Genomic DNA, 21096 nt, shown 5'->3' on the forward strand with positions numbered 1-21096 from the left:
ATATATCATTGACTGGGCAACAGTTTTAATTTGTTACTTCTTTTTAGTTTAATGTATAAATGTGTGGGTATACCTTTGTGTCATTTTGTGAGAATGAGAAGCAAAGAATATAAAAGATTTCACAAAACTATGGTGTTCAATCATATTTCTGTCCTCAAAATGAATGGTAAATGTATTAATGGTACTATTGTGCATTTATGGAATCCTTCCATAAGTAAATTGTGAATAGAAGAGAAATTTGCAAAATTTAAACAACATAATGTTCTAAAACCCAGGAAAAGTTAGAAATGAAGTGGGTGATAATATGGGTAAGTGCAAAGTGCATGTTTTAAAATAAATAGTGCTTGGATGACCTGACATGTCAGAACTGGAGACAAGGGTGTGTGTTTGTCAATATATCCTTCATGTTTTACAGACTCCTAAGGGAACAAGGGAAGATACAATTTCACCTTTTCTGTGCCAAAACATTTTAATTATATCTTCTTCCAACTACAGCGGTTCAGTAACCAAGGAGCTGACATTGATGCATGTGTTGATAAAGCTGCAAACATTCAAAATGAGATTAACAAAGATTTTGAGCAAAGGGTGACAGCTAATTTTGCACAGTATTCTGCATCTAATTCAGGCCAACGTGATAATAGAATATTTTATAACTGTTTTGTTATTCAAAAGGACTTTTATGATACATTTATGTTTATGGGTATATTTGTGTCATACTCAAGAATTTATCTGTTGTATGGCTTAAAACTATCTGCATCTATGTTATAACCCTCACACAATATTAGGGGGAAAAACTCTTATTGTAAGTTTTTTGTTTGTTTGTTTGTTTTTGTAAATTATACTTCATCCTTGGAACTCTTTGCCTTACCTTAGTTAATCTAACTGGAGAAGGTACAGAGATGCCAAACACGTATTTTCTAATATTGCTTAGTATGCACTAATAAAATGGCCAAGAAAAGTTATATTCAGTTAATTTAATTAATAAAACTGTAGTTTCTTTATGTTCTTGAGCTCCTTTGAACACATTTCAGTGTATTTCTTTTCTCTTCTATTCTCTATTTGAAGGCAGCTGACAGTCTTCTTTCACTTTTCTTTTTGTTTGTGAAATTTTCTTTTTTTTTTTTTATCCACTCACTTCTCCATCTGCTTTCACTTTTGTTTGCTTGGGCCGTCTCTCATCCCAACTTGATAATGAGGAATGCGGTGTGACCCTGACCTCTATCAGCCCATGCATGACCTTCTGACTCTACCATATAACCTTTGACCTTCTCTTTGACAGCTTGATTAATTACCCTGTGTTATGATTTATGAGTAAGTGCTATGTAAAAATAATAGACAACAGGTGGTCCTCTGAAAACTTTTTGTGGCATGTTTTCTTTTACTGACTAACTTGATGAGCTATTTGAAGTTGGAAACTTAACTGGGATAATCTATATTGGTCCCCGTTATGGTACTTTTATACCGTGGAACACACACGTGAATTAGAATTCATGAAGCTACAAGTTGAAGTATGGTTGTGAAGAACATTTTACAAAATATTAGTAGAGTGTTGTTACCTAAATGCACATTGAGCAGAAACACAAAACGGAGTCAAGTGACATTTCACGCGTTTCAGTCCCAGGTCACGTCTTGAGAAAATTGCTAAAATAATGGAGGGGGCATTTTTCAAGCAGAGCTGCAGCTCCAACAGCTATGTTTACTTTAACGCTTCACTAGTGACTTCTGATTGGTTGTCATGACCTCATCTCACTGTTGCACCTAGGATGTTGCAACAGTGACATATACATACCCTTCTTGGAAAAAGATGAGAATAAATACAGCATACATCTTTCAGAAAAGATGAATGGACAGTGGTTTGTCTATGGGTAGATGTCATTTATAGATAAAGCACTTTGGGTTTCATTTCCCTTGAGGATGAGCACCTATCTTCTTTCAAACCAAGCAGATAGAGTGCTGAACTTGAGAAATATGATTGATAAATTTGTGTAAAATGATCTCTTACAGAGCCTTGCCTGAAGACCAAAACAGATAGTTCCACAGGTCAAAGGATTCCACTCTAACCCCTGACCTCTCTGGTCACATGTGGCTTGCAGTATTGTCAGGTTAATATGCAGAGCCAAGTACTTTCAGCTGATTTTTTTATTTAGCCAACCACAAGGTACTTGAAAAGATGTAGAATTTGCCGGTTTTCCATTTTTCTTATAATTGGTAATGACTAGGTAAATTAACATGGATAAGTCTTCAGTTTTATCAGATTTCATTTGGGGTCAAAAGTCTGGTTTCCGTCAGGCATTTTAAGATTTTATCTATTTACAGAATCTTCTTGATAAGTTCGTATTTGTACTGATATAATTTGTCTATCAAAGTTTTCCTTTTTGGTTCTTTGTGTTTGGCATCACCTGTTTGTTTTAGACCTCTCTGACCTAAGCCATCATTTGTTGGTTGAATGATAAATGATTTATTATTTATTAGTAAGTGCATCTACAGACTTCAAAGTAAAGAAGGCCTTAAGACCTGGGTATTCTATTTAAATCACAAGTTCTTGTGCTGAATAAAATGCTATGTCTAGGAATGAACGTTTAAGGGTTTCTGATTAAGATTCCATAGTTTATACCTTGTAAACACAGGTCTGAAAATGAAAGTAGAATTATAGCAACAAAAGTATAAAAGTGGAATGAGATGAATTAAAGATATAAAGCTTACTTTTACCAATATCTATTCTCTTAATCACCTTAATTTCTACTAGACTGTGATCAAGCATGAGTTAATTAACAACTTTATGTATGCTTTGTCTTTTGAAATGTTGGATATTGGAATTGATTTGATAATTCATTATAAAGGATGCCAGAAGTTTTATTTATTTAGTTGTAGAATGCTAGATAATCGGTTTGATCATTTTATCTTTTCAAAGATAAGAGAAAAGGTTTCGATGTATATTTGAAATGACCTAACTTTTTATCTTATAAGAAATGTAACATACTTAAGGAATAATTAAATATAAAAGAAATCCTTCAATATAAAATGTTTAAGAGTCTAAACATAAGTTATGGAGCCTTCCTTAGTAGAGTTGCAATGCACGGTTCTTTTAAGATATGCTTGATGCCTGATATTATTGTGTAGTTTCATAAAACTTTATGGGTAGATTCATGAAAGGTCACACTGGCATCTCTTCTTACTAATTTTGTTGTGTACTGATTGAGTTACTGGGAATGGAAAGAATCACTTTTTAAAATGGTATTTAGTCTGATTTTTGAAGAAGTCAATGTTACTCAGTTTAAAACAGTAAAATTTGCTGACATTTTGTCTTTGCTTTGTTTTACTTTATTTTCTTTGACTCCTTAATTTCCATATATTGATGTTGACATGGCAAAAATCTTCCTAGCTTATATAAAGCAAATTTTTGCCAGTGTTACATATGACAGAGAAACGAAGGACAACATTAAGTTTTACTATATATCTGTGGTTAGAGCACATAGGTGGGATAGTTAACTTTATTTTCTTACTCCTGCTTTCTGCTACTCATTATAAAATGGTTATGAATGATCTCCGTGAATATTGCATTAATTAATTTATCAGAAATACTTTAATTGTAAATGTTAGTTTTTTACAGAACGGTAATTGAATTTGCAACAAAGACATTTATTAATATCAGCTCTCATTTCTACAGAGAATGTTCCTGAGTGTTTCTTGATTGTTGTCACATTAATTAAATCGGCAATCCGAAATATCTAAAGGATAAAATATTTTCTAAATAGCTTGGGTGTTTAAATAGAAACATCCATTGTTGAAATCTAAATGATAAATCTTCAATTGATTTATATAGTGGTGATTTAAAAATAGAATCATTTCTCATCTGTTGATGCCTAAGTGAAACATTGACATTGTGCCTTTATGATATTGAACAAATGAGTCATGTAATTTTCAGTTACATAATCAATAACTTAGACAAATACTGCTTCTTTGATGATTTGTAAATGCCTTTTTAAAATACTTATTTAGATGGAACATATCAAATTTCAGAGTCTATTTAAAATTAAGTAGGTGTGATAATTTTTCAATCTATGATTTCTAAAAATTGAAGTTTAAAGTTCTGCTCAAATAAGCCAGATATGAAAATATTATTTTTATTGATTAAGTAATAAGATAATAGTTTTACAATTCTGGTGACTGTAAATTTTGTTCAAAGAGTTTACCTTTATTTGAGATTTATTCATTATACAAAGGTGATGCCACATTATATCAATTTATTAAAGTCCCACTCTTTTACCTTGAGTGAGATTTTTGAATTTGAAATTGTTCATATTATCATTAAAATGTAGTATATCACTATTTTCAGCTCTACTAATTTTAAGATTCTGTTTTGGTCTTGCTAATTTTAATGCCTGAGTACGAGAGGGTGGGGTGTGTGTGTGTGTGTGTGTGTGTGTGTGTGTGTGTGTGTTTAAAGTTCAGTTCACTCAGAGAAGGCAGGGAAGAAACATGACAGGAGACCACTTACTCATGGTACAGAATCTAGTAAGGAGGCAATTTTCTTTTTGGCCTATGGTGACCTTTTTTGACTATGTTCCTTACACCAGAGACAGTGTACTGAATGCCTCTATTTCACCCTGTTTAGCAGAGTGCAACAGTGTTCTTTAACTTACTTTTAGTGGGAGGAGAAGTTATAGCTGAAATTTGAGAAGGGCGTGAAAAGTTGTAAGAGGCACAAGGAAGAGGGGTAGGAACATCCTTCAAATGTGATTTTAATAACTAGTCAAGTGTGTCCAACTGTAGAAAATCACCAAGTGACAATCTGTCTACCTGACAGTGACCACAATGAATTACAAGACTTTTGAATAGCTATACAGATTAGAATAAAGCAGGACCAAATAAAATATCTTTTGTTGTTAAAACTTTTGACTTAGAGCTAAGAAACTTTAAAAAAAAAATTCTCTTTTGCTTTGATGTAGAATGTTTAAATTACAAAATTTGTAAAGTGTTTTATTAGCCTTTTGTGAAAGAAGCATTATTCTAAAAGTTTTATTTGAACATCTGTTGAAGAATGGGTGGTGTTTTGTAAATCAGTTTACTATATATTATTATATACCTTTCATATATGTAAGATGACTATATCTTAATTAATAGTCCTATCATTAAAATCAGAACTTCAGTGATCTTGAAAATTTCCAAACCAAATAATGATTTTAGACAATAATGTCATCCAATTGGAGGAAAAAACAGAAGACAATTCCAAAGAAGTTTGTAAGTAGTTTGTGAAGTCAACTGTTTAAAAAAACCAACCATGTGCAGCAATGCAGCATATTTTAAAATAAGATAATTGAGTCTATGCTAACACTGGTTTACTATTAACTGCTGTCAGTTTTTTAAAATCATCTTATGGTTGGTTTGGCAGAAAAAGAATTTAAAATTTAAACTTCAAGTTGAAGATTCTACAGTTACTGTCTTGAAAAACTATATATAAGCAAGGATATTTTATAAGTTTTATTTTCTATTAAATAGATTTTCTAATAAATAGATTTTATGAGCCATTTTCTGTAGCTCTTGTGTTTTTATTATAATATCATACATCTTTTAAATATGACCTTATAGTATTTTACAAGGACATAATTGGGACCTCACAACACGTAATTGAATAGAAAAGACAAGATATATAATAGCTTCAAAAATTTGTGTTACCCATGCTTGTCAGTGGTTATTGTTTATCCCTCTCTATATTTTCTCATGGTTAGCTTATTCTATTAAACATAATATAAATATCAAATGTTTTCTTAATTATAACCACAGAAATGTTTGCCAGGCTAGAAAGAAATAAGACAGGAAAACATATGTTTTACAAATTTAAAAAAAAAAAAAAAAAGCCTTAATAGCTCAACAAGCTGTATTTTTTAACTTTGGAACTTTGCTTATTTCCTGGTTGTAGTTTTCAATAAAGAGAATTTTTATGGTAGATTGAAAAATGAAAGAAATTTTAAGATTAAAGACTTGTTTCCATACATTATAGTAAGACAGTAGCTTATTTTGCTTTATGATTTTTCTGGCCTCCTGTAAGAAAAGAAGTGAATAAAATTCAAGGTACACAGGTAGATGTTATGTGTTTATAATAATGTAGATATGGGTGGTTTTGGAATGTTAAATCAGATTTATTCCTTTTTAACTGCTCAGACAAATAAAAAATGCTCATTAAAGGGCCATTGTAAAGAAAAATAGACCAAAAAATGCAGTTTGAATTGTGAACTTCAATTTCAGAGGTTGTTTTCTCGAAACAGTATAAATATTAATATAATTTGAAAGTATACTTGTTATTTGCTAATTTATTTCAATCATTTTTTGGGTTCTGAGAGATCTGAATTAGTTTTTTAATTTAAGCTTTATAATCTTTATGTTGCAATTATGTTTTTTGTTCTTTTAAATAATAAATGCTTATTTGTATACACAATAAAAGCAAACAATTTTAAATGACTTTCTTTTGAAAAAAATAAAATCATAATCCTGCCTAAAGGAGTATTTTAATGAATATGCAACTATATAAAAATTGCTTAGTCTGAAGCAATTAAGAACTTTTTTGAAAATTGAAATGGATTATAAGATTCAAATTATGCTACCTTCTTTCATTTCAAAACAGGAAGGATATGGAGTTATAGTACTAAATCCCAATGAAAACTATATTGAAGTAGAAAAGCCGAAGATACATGTACAGTCATCATCTGATAGTTCAGATGAACCAGCAGAAAAACGGGAAAGAAAAGATAAAGTTTCTAAAGAAACAAAGAAGCGACGTGATTTCTATGAGAAGTATCGTAACCCCCAAAGAGAAAAAGAAATGATGCAATTGTATATCAGAGTGAGTGAGACCACTACTTTCCTTTACTATTTTCTTTGCCTTGTGTACATTTTATTTTATATAGATTGTTTTGTTTTTCTTAAAGAAAGTATTAATTTTTTTATTTTTCATCATTTATTTCCCATGGCTGTCTACTTGGATTAAATGGGTTTTTTAATTCAGAATTATAAAATGCTTCATTCTTATTTCAGTGTGACATTTTATAGAAGTCACAGATGCAAATTCTACTTCCTTTTGTGTCATACACTACCTCAAGAAAAATTTTCTAAGATAATTTTAATGTGATGGATGCAGAAGGCAGAAAACTTGCCAGTTCAATTTCCAAACATGCTGTTTCTTTAAGGAAACATAGCATATCTTTAAAACAGCATAACATGCCATTATGTTGTCCATAAGAGAGAGTATATGTAGCCTAACAATTCTAAGGCATATAACCTGCTGAATTAATAATGCTCCATACAAAACATTCATCTTGGGGGGTAAGGTTTACTAGATAATGCATTGTTTTACGATGAGCAACTATCTCCAGTGTCTCAGCCTAATGTCTAAAAGGAGATAGAGGGAGAAAGAGTAATTAATATCTTAATAAATACTTGAGCTAAAATAGTGTAGGGATAGTGTAATGAGGGAACTCTGTCCGTTTCTCTTGTCCTACCCAGTGAACTTCTGCACTTTGTAGTACTATCAGTATGGGATCATTACAGCAGTGCTGCCCAAGGATTTCTAATTCTGTAGGGGGCACAAACAATTTTATTTACACTTGGACATATTCAGAAGCTTGACATACATATTGTAAATTATATATATGAGATATTTGTCAATTTTCAAAGCCATTATTATGGATGCTAGAAGTTTAATAGTAAAGCATATCGAAAATGCTGCTGGTTAAGAAAAATAGTATATTGAAATATTCCTCAAAAGTGAGCAATTCAGAACATTTACACATAGAGAAAATAACATTTTATAAATTATACCATAGGATAGTAGTAACATTTCAAATTATTCAACTGGAGCTATTTTTACATTTACTTTAAGAAGATCATTAATAAAATGTTTCCTACCACCTTTTAGGGGAAATATATTGCTTTCTAAGTTTTTATTTTCTATATTATTCTAGTTCATGGCATAATCACTCTACTTTTTGGAATTGTACTTTAGACATTCAAAACATTTTATTTATAGGTCAGTCTATTGAGTAAGCTATGACAGTTAAGCAGTGGTGAAAACAGCATATATATTCTCAAGACCCCAAAAATGTATCCTGACAAAGAATTCTCAAAGCAGTTCATATAATGAATCAAGCAGATTATAATATTTAAATTTTTAGGAAGCATCTCACTATTTAATATATTATTTGAAAAGCAAGAACACTTATTATATTTGGAAGCAATACGTAGCTTGTTTGTTCCAATGCGGTTATATCACCCCCTTTCTTTTATATGATTACATTGGGGTCATGATGTTACCGTCTTCTCTATCAGTTGTACTAAGCTTTCTTCTATATGATCCAGTCTGTGAACCACCGTCTTATGACAGTTTAAAACTTTTAAAAGATTACCTCTGATATCCAGGTTTCAGAAATGAATTATATAAGGCTTTTGAAATTATAATGTGTACCTACTTGTTTATGTAAAATGCAAACAAAATGATATTGTATATTAAGTTTATTTCTTCTTAAACAATTTTTTGCCTATGACATGTACAGATTAAGCATATATCTCAGATATCAGACATCTATCCCATAAGTTTATTTCTTCCTATTTTCTCTTTGTCTTGTGACCATTGCTTTGCTTTTTTTCTTTTGTTCTCTTGTATGCATGCATTTTCTTTATTCTGTTTTTCACATCTGCTTTGTTTATCCTCGCATCTATTTTTTCTTATACCAAGTAAACAACATTCTTTTTATGTTGCTTCATTGTTGAGACCTGCTGTCTTTCCTTTTGTTTTCTTTTTAATTATTTTCTCTTTTTTAAACTCCCGTCATTTTTCCCTCGTTTCTAAGTCTTTTTGCCTCTTTGTCCCATTTCATTCATCAATTCAGGTTCCCACCAGAAGCACCAAAAGACAAAAATAGGCCCAAACACATAATACAACTTTGTATCGATGGTCTTAGTTATGAAATGTTTTTTCGTAGTAAACATCATTTCTCTTAAAATATTCTGGAATTTTGCAAAATAGCAGAGATATGCTGACACTCTTCAAAGATACTTCTAGATAGTAAGGTTTGGCCCTGTAGTGGGAAAGAGAAGAATGATTCTTTTTGTGTAAGGTGTATTAATTCCTTAGTAATTTTGATCCACTCTAGAAATGGCTTATACTAGTGCTCTTCTTCTCTCTATGTATCTCCCAATACCAAGTATTTGTAAATTTCAGACACAGAGCATCTTATATGATGGAACTAAATTAACTTTTATTTATATACTTCCTACCAATTTACAATTTGAAATTATCTTCTATTCTTTGTGACAGCCTAATAAGTAGATGAATCACATCATTTCGTCCTGATTTTATAGTTGGAAACTGATACACAGATGTTTGTCTAGGATCACAAAGCTAGTAAATGGTAGATAATAAATCTACTTGTAATTACTGTAGATTCTTCCCCTCTTTCTTCTTTACCACATTGTTCTGTAGATTGAAAACAAAATATGTATCTGAAATTTGAAAATGAAGCCATGTATAGTAAATGTATGATACAATATAGTAAACAACATTTGATGACAAAGATAGATTTTTGACCAGGTATTATTTAATGGACTCTATTAAATGTTTACAAACAATTTTATATGTATAAATGTAAGTATTTATATAAATATGTATGTATATTTATATATTTTCTACAAATAGTATGACTAATACTGATCCAAATTTACAGATCAGATTGTGGGTCAAAAATTTTTAGCTTTTGGAGGGTGGAAACTCAGTCTGGGAACCCTGCCCCAGGAGCAGGAGCTATCATATCCTCCCCTCTGCCACTTTCCATTGCAACTAAGAAAGCCTGTTTGTACCATAAACACACACAGACCTTTGAGTAATTTTTCAAAGGTCACATAGCTCTTAATATAAGCTTCATGAGGGCGTGTACTTAGTACTTTGCTCACTACTGTATCCCAGAGCCTAGAACAGAGCCTTCATAATAAATATTTGTAGAGCAGATCTTCCACACGAAATTTTAAGTAAGGTAGTAGAGCCAGGATTAAAACCCCACACTACAACTACTACTTTTTGAAATATGTCCTGCATTATTAAAGTATGCAGCTTGATTTTCTATGAGGAAACATTCCAACAAACCAAAACAAAGAGTCTAATAGCACTACAATTGTTGACTTCCCACTCAATCCAGTAGCTGTGATTACAATCCAAAAATTAATGATAGAAGGTCATTATTTGATACCTTGAACTATATATTTTCATCTGAATATGTAAAAGTAGAATATCCTATTTTCCTTTTGAGCTATGTCATTATACTGCTAAAATTATGGATGAAAATGGAAATGTTTCAACCTGACCCATTGCAATTTCTGTGTTACACATTTGCTCTTAAGAGTACAGCCAGGCTGCTGGGGTTACTCTACCCTGTACAAACTTTGTGCTTTATGGAATCTGTAACTTCAATTCCTGTTATTTCCTGAATCCAAAATTCTGTCCACTTATAACCTACGTTGTAAGTGCCTAGCTGAAATTCTACCTCTTCCTCTCACTATAACCAATGACCCCTCTCCTTACTGAGACTCATGAAATTTATAATAATTAGCTAATTTACTTGGAATTTACCAGATACTATCTTGATATGTCTCTTGTATTTTTGTCTAATAATTTAATTAATATTAGCAATTATTTTCATGCCTCTCCACTAGATCTCCCCATAATCTTTTAGATCTTTGAGCATGTTTTATATATTTTGGCATTACGTGTCAATCGTTAAAAGCAGGTATGTGCTGCTTTTTGCATTAGTACAGAGCATATTATGAGGGAGTCAGGAACTGATACTAGAATTTAATCCCTAAGATGGAGACCAAAGCAAAAATATTAGGCCTAAGAGATACCTAGATAAAGGAACCTACAGCATAGGAATGGAAGTTATTCTGGTATCAAACTGGAGCATAAGAGGACAAGTAAATCAAGGAAGGTCAGTTAATAGAATTTTAGAGACTATGTGTAGAGTATAGGCAAAAGTTGTCTGTCTAATGTTGGGTTGGAAGTGCTTGAACATCTCTTTCCTAAAGTGAGACTTATTTGTGGACTCTGCTGATGGGAAGGAAAGGAGAGGAATTAGACCCAGCATGTGAAAGAAAGCAAAAACAGATGCCGAGGATAGAGGGGAAGAGAATTACATGGACGCAAAATAAAAAATCCAAATGTGAGACATTTACAGAATAGGAATCAGCAGAGCCTGGAATTGCACATAGTGATACTTAAATATTTATCAATTATTTGTTGACATCCATCAAAAATCTTATTCTTTAATATGTAAGATATTTGGTGTTGCCTAGTTTTCTGATTGATATTTTCAGCATTCATGTGAGTTTTTGCAATTGTTTAGAAACAGCCAACTCTGATAAACTAAAGCTTTCTTTCCAAAAATATGTTTTTGATGTTCTGACTTGGGTATGTTCACAGTTCTGAATCTCTTCTGTGCAAATGCCACTGAAGTCATTTCTGTCTAGTGTTTTAGCAATCAAGTGCAATTTATTTGTATTACAAACAATGATTGTTTAATTTCTGGAACTATTTTATTTTCCCAGTATATTCAAGTATTTGGATTTTCTTTTTTCTAGTATCTTGTAAATAGTCAGTCTCCTTTCAAATTTTTGCAAATATCTAGTATATACAGGCAAAAGTAAAGTAGCATTTGGGCCTAAAAGTTTAAGATTAGCAAAGTATAATTTTATTTTACTTACTGAGTATAAATAGATATGACTAGTAGATTATGTAGCACTTTTCTGAGACATTAGGAGCAGAGCATGAGAGATCAAAGAACTTTCTGTTTCATGTGGCAAGTTTTCTTAACTATGAAATAGTGTACTTGCTAGCATATATTATGGCTTATTAGGGGGATTGATTGGGTCTAGGCAATAAACATCATGTCAGACTTGCCTGGCAGGAAAACCTGCTTAATATGTTTTGTAATAAGATGGAATTTTTTGTTCTCAAAAACATCTGCCAACAGAATTCAAGAGTGAAGACAGAAAATGTCATCAATTTAGTGGCAATCCTATAAATTTAGTTTCTTTTTGAGCAACACATATCAAGACACACAAAATTCCCAGTGTTAATCACCACTGGTTATAGTACTTTGTAAAATGATGAAACAAAAACATTTTATTTCTGTATAATGTGTTAATTAATTCATAATGAATTTTAATATTTCAACTGATAAAATTTTAACAAGCATCTTGGCAATAGATCACTTTTTAAAGCATCTGTTTTTTAATGTGTTGGGTTGAGAACTGAGTCAAATGGCTAAATATGTACATATATTCTTTATAAAAACATATTTTCACCCCCCATAACTACAGATACACTATTTTTCCCCTTAGACCACAAGGGGCTGCTGCTGTTCATATAGGATTTTTCTTCCCTTAGAAACTTGTGTACCCCAATTAACTCTATCTTTAGTCTCTTTTTTGTTTTTTGCCCCCAGGTCTTTTAAAATATAACTGGAAAGAAGAAAAAGAGACTTAGTTAGTATCTTAATAATCAGCATAAAAATGTATTATTGTAAATGTTTTCTATAATACATTCCAAGGCATTTATATTTTTCTATATCAACTTAAAGCTCATAGTCATTTAAGGCAAATTGTGAGAATAATTTTTTTTATTTCCTGTTTTAGTGTATGAATAACATTCAGAATCCTACCATTATAGAGATACAGTATGGAGATGAGGTTAAAAATACAGTCCAAGGCTGGGTTTTGGTGGCTCACGCCTGTAATCCCAGCACTTTGGGAGGCCAAGTGGGTAGATTGCCTGAGGTCAGGAGTTCGAGACCAGCCTGGGCAACATGGTGAAACCCCATCGCTACTAAAAATACAAAAACTAGCCAGGCATTGGTGGTGGGCGCCTGTAATTCCAGCTACTTGGGAGGTTGAGGCAGGAGAATCACTTGAACCCAGGAGGCAGAGGTTGCAGTGAGCTGAGATCACACCACCGCACTCCATCCTGGGTGACAGAGCAAGACTGTCTCAAAAAAAAAAAGCAATCCGATAGACCTGTGTTTGAATTCCAGCTCTTCCATTTAATATAGTGTGACTTCAAGTTAACACCGCTGCAATTGAGTTTTTGCCTGAAAAGTAGAATGATATTAAAATATGTGTAGCCAGGTGCCATAGTGTATGACTCTAGTCCCAGCTACTTAGGAGGCTGAGGTGGGAGCATCTCTTGAGCCTAGGAGTTTGAGTCTAGCAAAACTCAAACCTGATATAGCAAGACTTCGTCTCTAAATAATAATAATATATGTAAAGCAAACATAGCATCTGGCACACAGTCCACAGGCTTTAGGACTAATAAATAACATCATTTCTCACGTTGAGATTCAATTGAGAACTAATCCAATTCTTAAGGTCCCTGGCCCTTGTACCTTCCAGTATCTTTCTGGGGTGTTTTCTCTGATGCCAGCCAATTCTGCAATTTCTGTTGAATGTCCACTAGTTCAGTTCAGTTCTGGCATTATCTCCCTAAAGAGTTCAGTTTCACAAGACTGCCCCTATTTCAGACACCAGTCACAAGTCCTGGAGGAGCCACTCATACTTCTGACCAACTGAATATAGATTAGGGGATCCCGCTACTACCTCCTCAGTTTCAATAACTTTCTACAATGACTCCCAGAGCTCAGGAAAATAGTTACGTTTACCAGTTTATTATAAAGGATGCAACTTAGGACAATCAAATGGAAGGAATGCATAGAGCAAGGTATGTGGGAAAGGGCACCCTGAGCTTCCATCCCCTCTCTCAGCATGCCACCCTCCCAGCAGCACATCAGTGTGTTTACTAACCTGGAAGCTCTCCCCTTCCTGGATGCCAGTGGGCGAGGCTGAAAGTACCCTCTCTCTAATCACTGGGTCTTTCTGGTGGCCAGTCCCATCCTGAGGCTATCTAAAGGCCCCAGTCTATGTCACCTCATTAGCATAAACTCAGTGATGGGTTTTTTTCAGGGGATTGTCATGAATAACAAAAGACACTTTATGACTCATGAAATTTCAAGCGTTTTAGGAGCTCTATTCCAGGAACCAGGGACAAAGACCAAGTATGTTTTTGTCTTACAGCACAACATTGTTCCAAAATAATACCTCAGTGCTACACTCCGCCGTTTGGAACTCAGTGAGTAATATTACATAGGAATCAGACAAAAGGAAACAAAACACCAGCATTAATAATTGATATAGTTCAACTGGAAACTTTGATTGAGATCTGTAGCTAATGGACTTCCTGATATATTCCCCCAAAAATGAATTTTCCCCTTATCCTGCAAATATTCCCTTTGCCTTTCATGTGGTAGAAAGTAAACTAGAATTCATCCTTTCTGCAACCTACTTGAAAGATGCCCTGAAGAGCTGAGCTGAGCATGTTCAGTTTCTTTCCCTAAATGTGCTAATCAGAGAAGTCATATTCTTCCTGAGGGAAAGAAAGAATGGGATATGGGGAGAGAAACTAAGAATGTTAACTCTAGCTGAAGTACCTCCGTATGAGGCCAGGAGAGGAGTGGCTCCCACCTGACAAGATCACTATTACGTGCATGTTCTAACAATTCAATGAGGCAGTCTTAAAATATAACCAGTAACTGTTCACCAAAGCATACCTGTTTCTTCATTTTAGAGTTTTCGTTTAAAAGGGAAACTATGATCAAACCTGATTAATTTTAAAACCTTTAAAGGGCCATAATTCTGTTTTTAATCACCAGAAATTAACCTTTATATTGTCACGTTTTATATTTCCAAAGCCTAGTAAACACAGTAGACTTTTTTCTCCTTTCCCTTTCCCTTTTCTTTCCCCTTCTCCTGCCCTTTCCTTTCTTCCCTTTTTTTTTTTTTTTTTTTTTTTTTTTTGAGACAGGGTCTTACTCTGTCACGCAAGCTAGAAGGCAGTGATGACATCATAGCTCACTGCAGAACTCCTGGCCTCAAACAGTCCTCCTGCCTCAGCCTTCCAAGTAGCTGGGACTACAGGTACACGCCACCACACCTGACACACAGGAGATTTTTAAAATAAAGGTTTGATTAGTGAATATTATTTGTTTACATGAACTGATGAAGACAGACCTTTGCCTATTTGTATAAATCTACCCTTTGATGTTGAGTAGCATGATATTGCAAGAACTCGAATATTATACTGAAGTGTGCTGACACTGGAAAATTAGTACATTGTGTTGTAAGCTCAATTATCAGCCACTGTTAAGTGTACCCAGCCTTCTTTGGATTTGGTAAAACAAGCCAATAATGAAGAAATAGAAATCAGTTCAAGAATTAGACCTTTGGATTTCAAACAAAAATGATGATAAAGACCATAGCTCTGAATTTATGAGTTTTTGTTGGACACTGACCAGTTGGGGTGGGGGGTGGGGGGGGGTGTCTGTCACAAATATGATATGGTAAAAAGAGTAAGAACTTCAGAATCAAATACATACTGTAATCTTAATTTTTTTGCTTACCAACTGTGACTTTAGGCAAAAATCACTGTTTCAGTTCCTACATCTATAAATTAGGGATAATCATATCTGTTAGACTTCTATAAGGAATAAATGATATAAATTAATGTGTATGAAAACAACCAGTGGGGCTGGGCACAGTGGCTCACGCCTGTAATCCCAGCACTTTGGGAGGCTGAGGCAGGCAGATCACTTGAAGTCAGGGGTTCAAGACCAGCATGGCCAACATAGTGGCCAATATGGTGAAACACTGTCTCTACTAAAACTACAAAAATAGCCAGGCGTGGTGGTGCGTGCCTGTAGTCCCGGCTACTCTGGAGGCTGAGGCAAGAAAATTGCTTGAACCAGGGAGACGGAGGTTGCAGTGAGTCGAGGTCACGCCACTACACTCCAGCCTGGGCGACAGACCGAGACTCGGTCCCCCAAAAAAAAGAAAAAAAAAAAATTCTTTTCTCATCCCTCCCTACCTCCTTTCCTATAGGAAACATGGGAAGAATTATGGCAGAGTAAGGTCTTTTCCCACTGACTTATGTTTAACTTTATTAAGGTCACTATGGGGTTATTGTTTATATGGGTTATATCTATTGATGTTTACTATTGAAAGGAATTAAAAATGAGAACATTTTAACATATTTATTTTAGAATAACAATAAATCTATTACATGATGACAAATAGCATTTTATGAGAAATAACTATATTTTTTAAATGAAAAATATGGCATTTTTGAAAATCTCTTTAATGTCTGGCTTAATAGAAGACAGCTGAATTCTTACACTTGTTTCTGTATTTCCTCTCTTATAATATGTTGTCTTCATTGATGTTTTTGAAGAAAACTGGGCCTCAAACAGATATGCAATTGTAAAAGAAAGATCTATTTATAGCTTTTTCAGATAGTTTTGTATATTCTTTGATGCTATACCCACACTCACAAAGAAGTTACTTCTTAAAGATTAGTTGCAGTATGTAGTCTAGAACACATTTTATACTCATATACTTAAAATCCGTTGGTCTGTCTTGTACTTTGAATGGATCTTTTACCCATATATGATTTTGTAACATCATACATTGGTCATTTGGAAAATACTGTTTCACTTAGTTACATAAATCATCTAAATGTTGGCACATCTTATTACACAGTATAAAAAATTCCTACCCATTAATATTACTACCAGTATCGTCAGAAAAGTTTTAAGAATTGGCCGGGCACGGTGGCTCAAGCCTGTAATCCCAGCACTTTGGGAGGCCGAGACGGGTGGATCATGAGGTCAAGAGATCGAGACCATCCTGGCTAACACGGTGAAACCCCGTCTCTACTAAAAAAATACAAAAAAAACTAGCCAGGCATGGTGGCGGGCGCCTGTAGTCCCAGTTACTCGGGAGGCTGAGGCAGGAGAATGGCGTAAACCCGGGAGGTGGAGCTTGCAGGGAGCTGAAATCCGGCCACTACACTCCAACCTGGGCAACAGAGCAAGACTCCGTCTCAAAAAAAAAAAAAAAAAAAAAAAAGAATTAAAAAACTCTCAAAGTTATCAGGGATGATAAAAGTTTCCCAAAATTTCAACTTTAACAAGAAAGTTCAGTTTGTATCATTGACCACAAATACCATCAGTTGTTTTTCTTGGATGGGACTGTCAGGCTTACTTTGTTCATTTGCAAGAAATTGCCTTACAAATTACCCAAATCTGAATAATTGTAATTTGTCTATCAGTCTTACAAGTACAAATGCTATTCCATTAGAAACTTAACTACTTTAGCTCTAAACGCAATCAAATGCACAACTGCTTTTCCTCCAGACTATCATCATAGCATAGTTTGGTATGCAAGTGCTTTATGTATACCTTCATTTCGTCACTCATAATATTAAACAGATATATACTCATGGATTGAGATTTAACAGAGGTAAATTTTACTCTTCATTGACATTTATATGTAGTTGGCTTCCCTCTAACCTCCACTTCCACTCCCATATGTGGCAGTAAAGAATATGACTACTAGTATAGTTTGGTGTCACTGCCTTCATAGGTGCTGAGTCACGGGCAGTTTTATTCTTCATTGCTTTTTAATGGTTAATGCAAATGTCAATACAGTGAAGTAGACAATATCTTAATATTATAATGAAATAATTGAGACCTTGCAGGTCCCCTGAAAGGGTCTCAGGAATCTCCAGAGATTTGTCTAATGTCTAAAAACACTGGTTTTGCCTCTTTTCTGAAGTTGAACAGAGAAACAGTGAAAGAAAGCAGTTTATTAACATTTATTTATAAAAATAGAAACCAGTTGGCCTGTTAGGTAATGCAAAATTAGGTGTATCAATATAAGTGGCTATGTAAACTGAAATAGAGAACTAGAATAGGGTAGGACTGCCTCATTGAGACATTTGGATCTATCTCATTTAAAGTCTTTTGATCTGGACTCAGGGAGCATTGTGTACACAGTACTCCAACCGTTCCCCCTCCTTCCTCCCTCCTCCCTTTGGTGAAACTAAGATAATGTCAGTCCATAGTGACCCAGCAGGTGGAATTTGAGGATTAGAATTTGTTTTCTGCTGATCCATTTCCAACAATGGAAGACTCTGGAGAATCACTTACCCATTTTAGGCTTTAGCAACTACAACTTTCATTCCCTTCTGTCCTCTAAAATGGGTGGCTTCTTGCTGAAAGAGCTCAGATGTCTATGCCTACTTTCTAGCTGTCTCACGTGTCCATGTGAAGAGACCACCAAACAGGCTTTGTGTGAGCAACAAGGCTGTTTATTTCACCTGGGTGCAGGTGGGCTGAGTCTGAAAAGAGAATCAGCAAAGGGTGGTGGGATTATCATTAGTTCTCACAGGTTTTGGGATAGGTGTTGGAGTTAGGAGCAATGTTTTGCAGGTGGATCTCAGGAAGTACATTCTGAAGTGTGGGGAGAATTACAAAGAAACTTCTTAAGGGTGGGGGAGAATTACAAAGAACCTTCTTAAGGGTAGGGGAGATGACAAAGTACATTGATCAGTTAGGGTGGGGCAGAAACAAATCACAGTGGTGGAATGTCATCAGTTAAGGCTATTTTCACTTCTTTTGTGGATCTTCAGTTGCTTCAGGCCATGTGGATGTATACGTGCAGGTCACAGGGGATATGATGGCTTAGCTTGGGCTCAGAGGCCTGACACTAGCTATGGTCTAATTTACTACCATATTTACTAAACCATTACTGGTGTTGTCTCCCTGTTTAAAGTTTACCTTGCTTTGCATTGGACTGATTCTGTAGTGGTTAAGAGTTGGGTGTTGGTGTCTGGCATAGATGTGGTTCAGGTTGAGCCTTTGCTAACTATATACTCACTCAGGCAAATCACTTAGTTTAAACCTCAGTTTTATCATCTGAAATGTAAGGATAATAATAGTATCTGCTAAATATAGTTGTTAGAAATTAAAAGAAGTAATGCAGTTAAGTACTTAGTACCTGCTTTAGCACATAGTATGCACTCAATAAACATTGCTTGTAATTATATTGTAATTATTATTATAATAATTGATTTACAATTCAAGATTCCTCTGTCCATAACCATTTCTGAGGCCAAGCTCTTTCTAGTTCTTCAAATTCAGCTGCCTTTGTCTAAGGTAAGATTTTTTGTCTAAGATAATATTTGACAGTAACTGTAAAATACAATTAGATGGACTGTGCCTCAATTTGAATTTGGTTATGCATATTAGCACCTCTCTCTACTCCCACAACCTTCACCCGCTTCTTGGGAAGAAAGGGCAACTTAGGACCCTCTGTCTCCAACTCACTCCCCATTGCTGGGGCCCTTGTTAGGTTAGAAGTAGTAATTGTTTGTGTGATCTTCACACTAGTCTCATGTATTACCCTGATGTTACAGATATATAAAATGAGGCCTAGAGACATAAACAGACTTACTCGTAGTTATACACCTAATAAGAATAACCAAGCCAAGGTTTGAGCCCAAGTCTGACTACAAAGCCTGTGTTTTTCCCACTACACTATGTTGCGTTAGTGAGTATTTTCTCTAAGTGGTTCTCCATGTATATATTATAATATAAAATATGTATACAAGTGTGACTAGATAAATAGAGTTTGCTTGGTTGGTAAGGCAGTCGATATGTGATTAAATAAATGGAGTTTCCTTGGTTGGTAAGACAGTCACTACGATAAAAGACAAGTAGTAGTTACTTCAATACAATAGTTTATTCTAAGACTATTGTTTGGGGGTTGCATTGAGCAGATATATTGGTTCTAGAATCTGGGACCCACCTTTTTTTTCTCCTCAGGAGTGAGACGCCCTTGCACATTATTTTTGCATAAGTCCCAAACTGTCCATCTGGGTTTTGTAAGCCTTGTAGGTGGGGATGAAGGAAAGCCTAAATCAGTTTTATATAGGTGACCCAAAAGTGCTTTGTTTACCGTAGGGAATCTTTTTTATCCTCACCCTGATTTCAGCTTGTCTGTAGGTAACTTTGCCTGGTTCTCAGCCAATCAACATACTGCTCTTCTCTCTTCCACCCCTTGCTGTTTAGCCAGTTCTAGTACTCACGCATGCTCACTGTGGTTTTATCAATGGATGTAAACATTTCTGTGCGCATCCTTCATGTATGACATAGCATGGTAATGTAACGTTTACTGAGTGACTTGAGTATTTCCCTAATAGATTCATCTCATTTCTTGTTGTTGTTGAGACAGTGTCCCATCCTGTCACCCAGGCTGGAATGCAGTGGCATGATCACAATTCACTGCAGTCTTGACCTCTGGGCTCAAGTGTTGCTCCCACCCCAGCCTCCCAAGTAACTGGGACCACAGGCGTGTGCCACGATACCTGGCTAATTATTTTTTATTTTTTGTATAGACGAGGTCTCACTCTGTTCCCCAGGCTGGTCTCAAACTCCTGGGCTCAAGCAATCCTCCTGTCTTGGCGCCCGAAAGTGCTGAGATTACAGATGTGAGCCACCATGCCCAGCGTCTCAGTTGTATTTGAATTATATATGTGTATTTGCAAATGTGAAATTGTATGCTTAGATTTATTTGTTTGGAGCGTGACATTTCAGCTTAAAACATGATCAGTTCTACCTTATATAATGTTAATTTTATTCTCGGTAATATTTTCATTAATTTAATATGAGAAGAAAACAATAGTTCTTTTTCCTTGAAAAGTAATAGATTATATATTATAATTAGTGACTCATTTAGGGAACATATGAAAATAAAGATAAAATTAGCCTTGAATATCAATCAAAATGGTCATCAACCAAGACTTTCCTTAATTCTTGTTCTCCTAAATATAATTCTTATACCTGAATTTGTTTTTCTAAAAGCACTTTGGGAGGCCAAAGCGGGCGGATCATGAAGTCAAGAGATCGAGTCCATCCCGGCCAACATGGTGAAACCCCATCTCTACTCAAAATATAAAAATTAGCTGGGCATGGTGGCATGTGCCTGTAGTCCCAGCTATTGGGAGGCTGAGGCAGGAGAATCGCTTGAACATGGGAGGCAGAGGTTGTAGTGAGCCGAGATCGCATCACTGCACTCCGGCCTGGCGACAGAGTGAGACTCCATAGATAGATAGATAGATAGATAGATAGATAGATAGATAGATAGATAGATAAGATAAAACATAACTTC

At 34.7% G+C, this 21096-nt stretch overlaps 1 protein-coding gene across 20 annotated transcripts in view; it reads left to right on the top strand.

The window, feature by feature from the left end:
- Positions 1 to 21096, top strand: part of ARB2A (ARB2 cotranscriptional regulator A) — a 481527-nt gene that overhangs the window by 214982 nt on the left and 245449 nt on the right. For 18 of the 20 annotated variants that reach the window (XM_073014612.1, XM_073014598.1, XM_073014605.1 and 15 more), the window contains one exon: positions 6623 to 6841. The exons of the other annotated variants lie outside the window; for them this stretch is intronic. In XM_073014612.1, the coding sequence (XP_072870713.1) occupies positions 6623 to 6841 (219 nt within the window). The remainder of the gene's footprint in view (positions 1 to 6622; positions 6842 to 21096) is intronic. 20 annotated transcript variants of the gene reach the window in all.

This window comes from Chlorocebus sabaeus, chromosome 4 (genome assembly GCF_047675955.1).
Source record: "Chlorocebus sabaeus isolate Y175 chromosome 4, mChlSab1.0.hap1, whole genome shotgun sequence".
Classification (NCBI taxonomy): domain Eukaryota; kingdom Metazoa; phylum Chordata; class Mammalia; order Primates; family Cercopithecidae; genus Chlorocebus; species Chlorocebus sabaeus.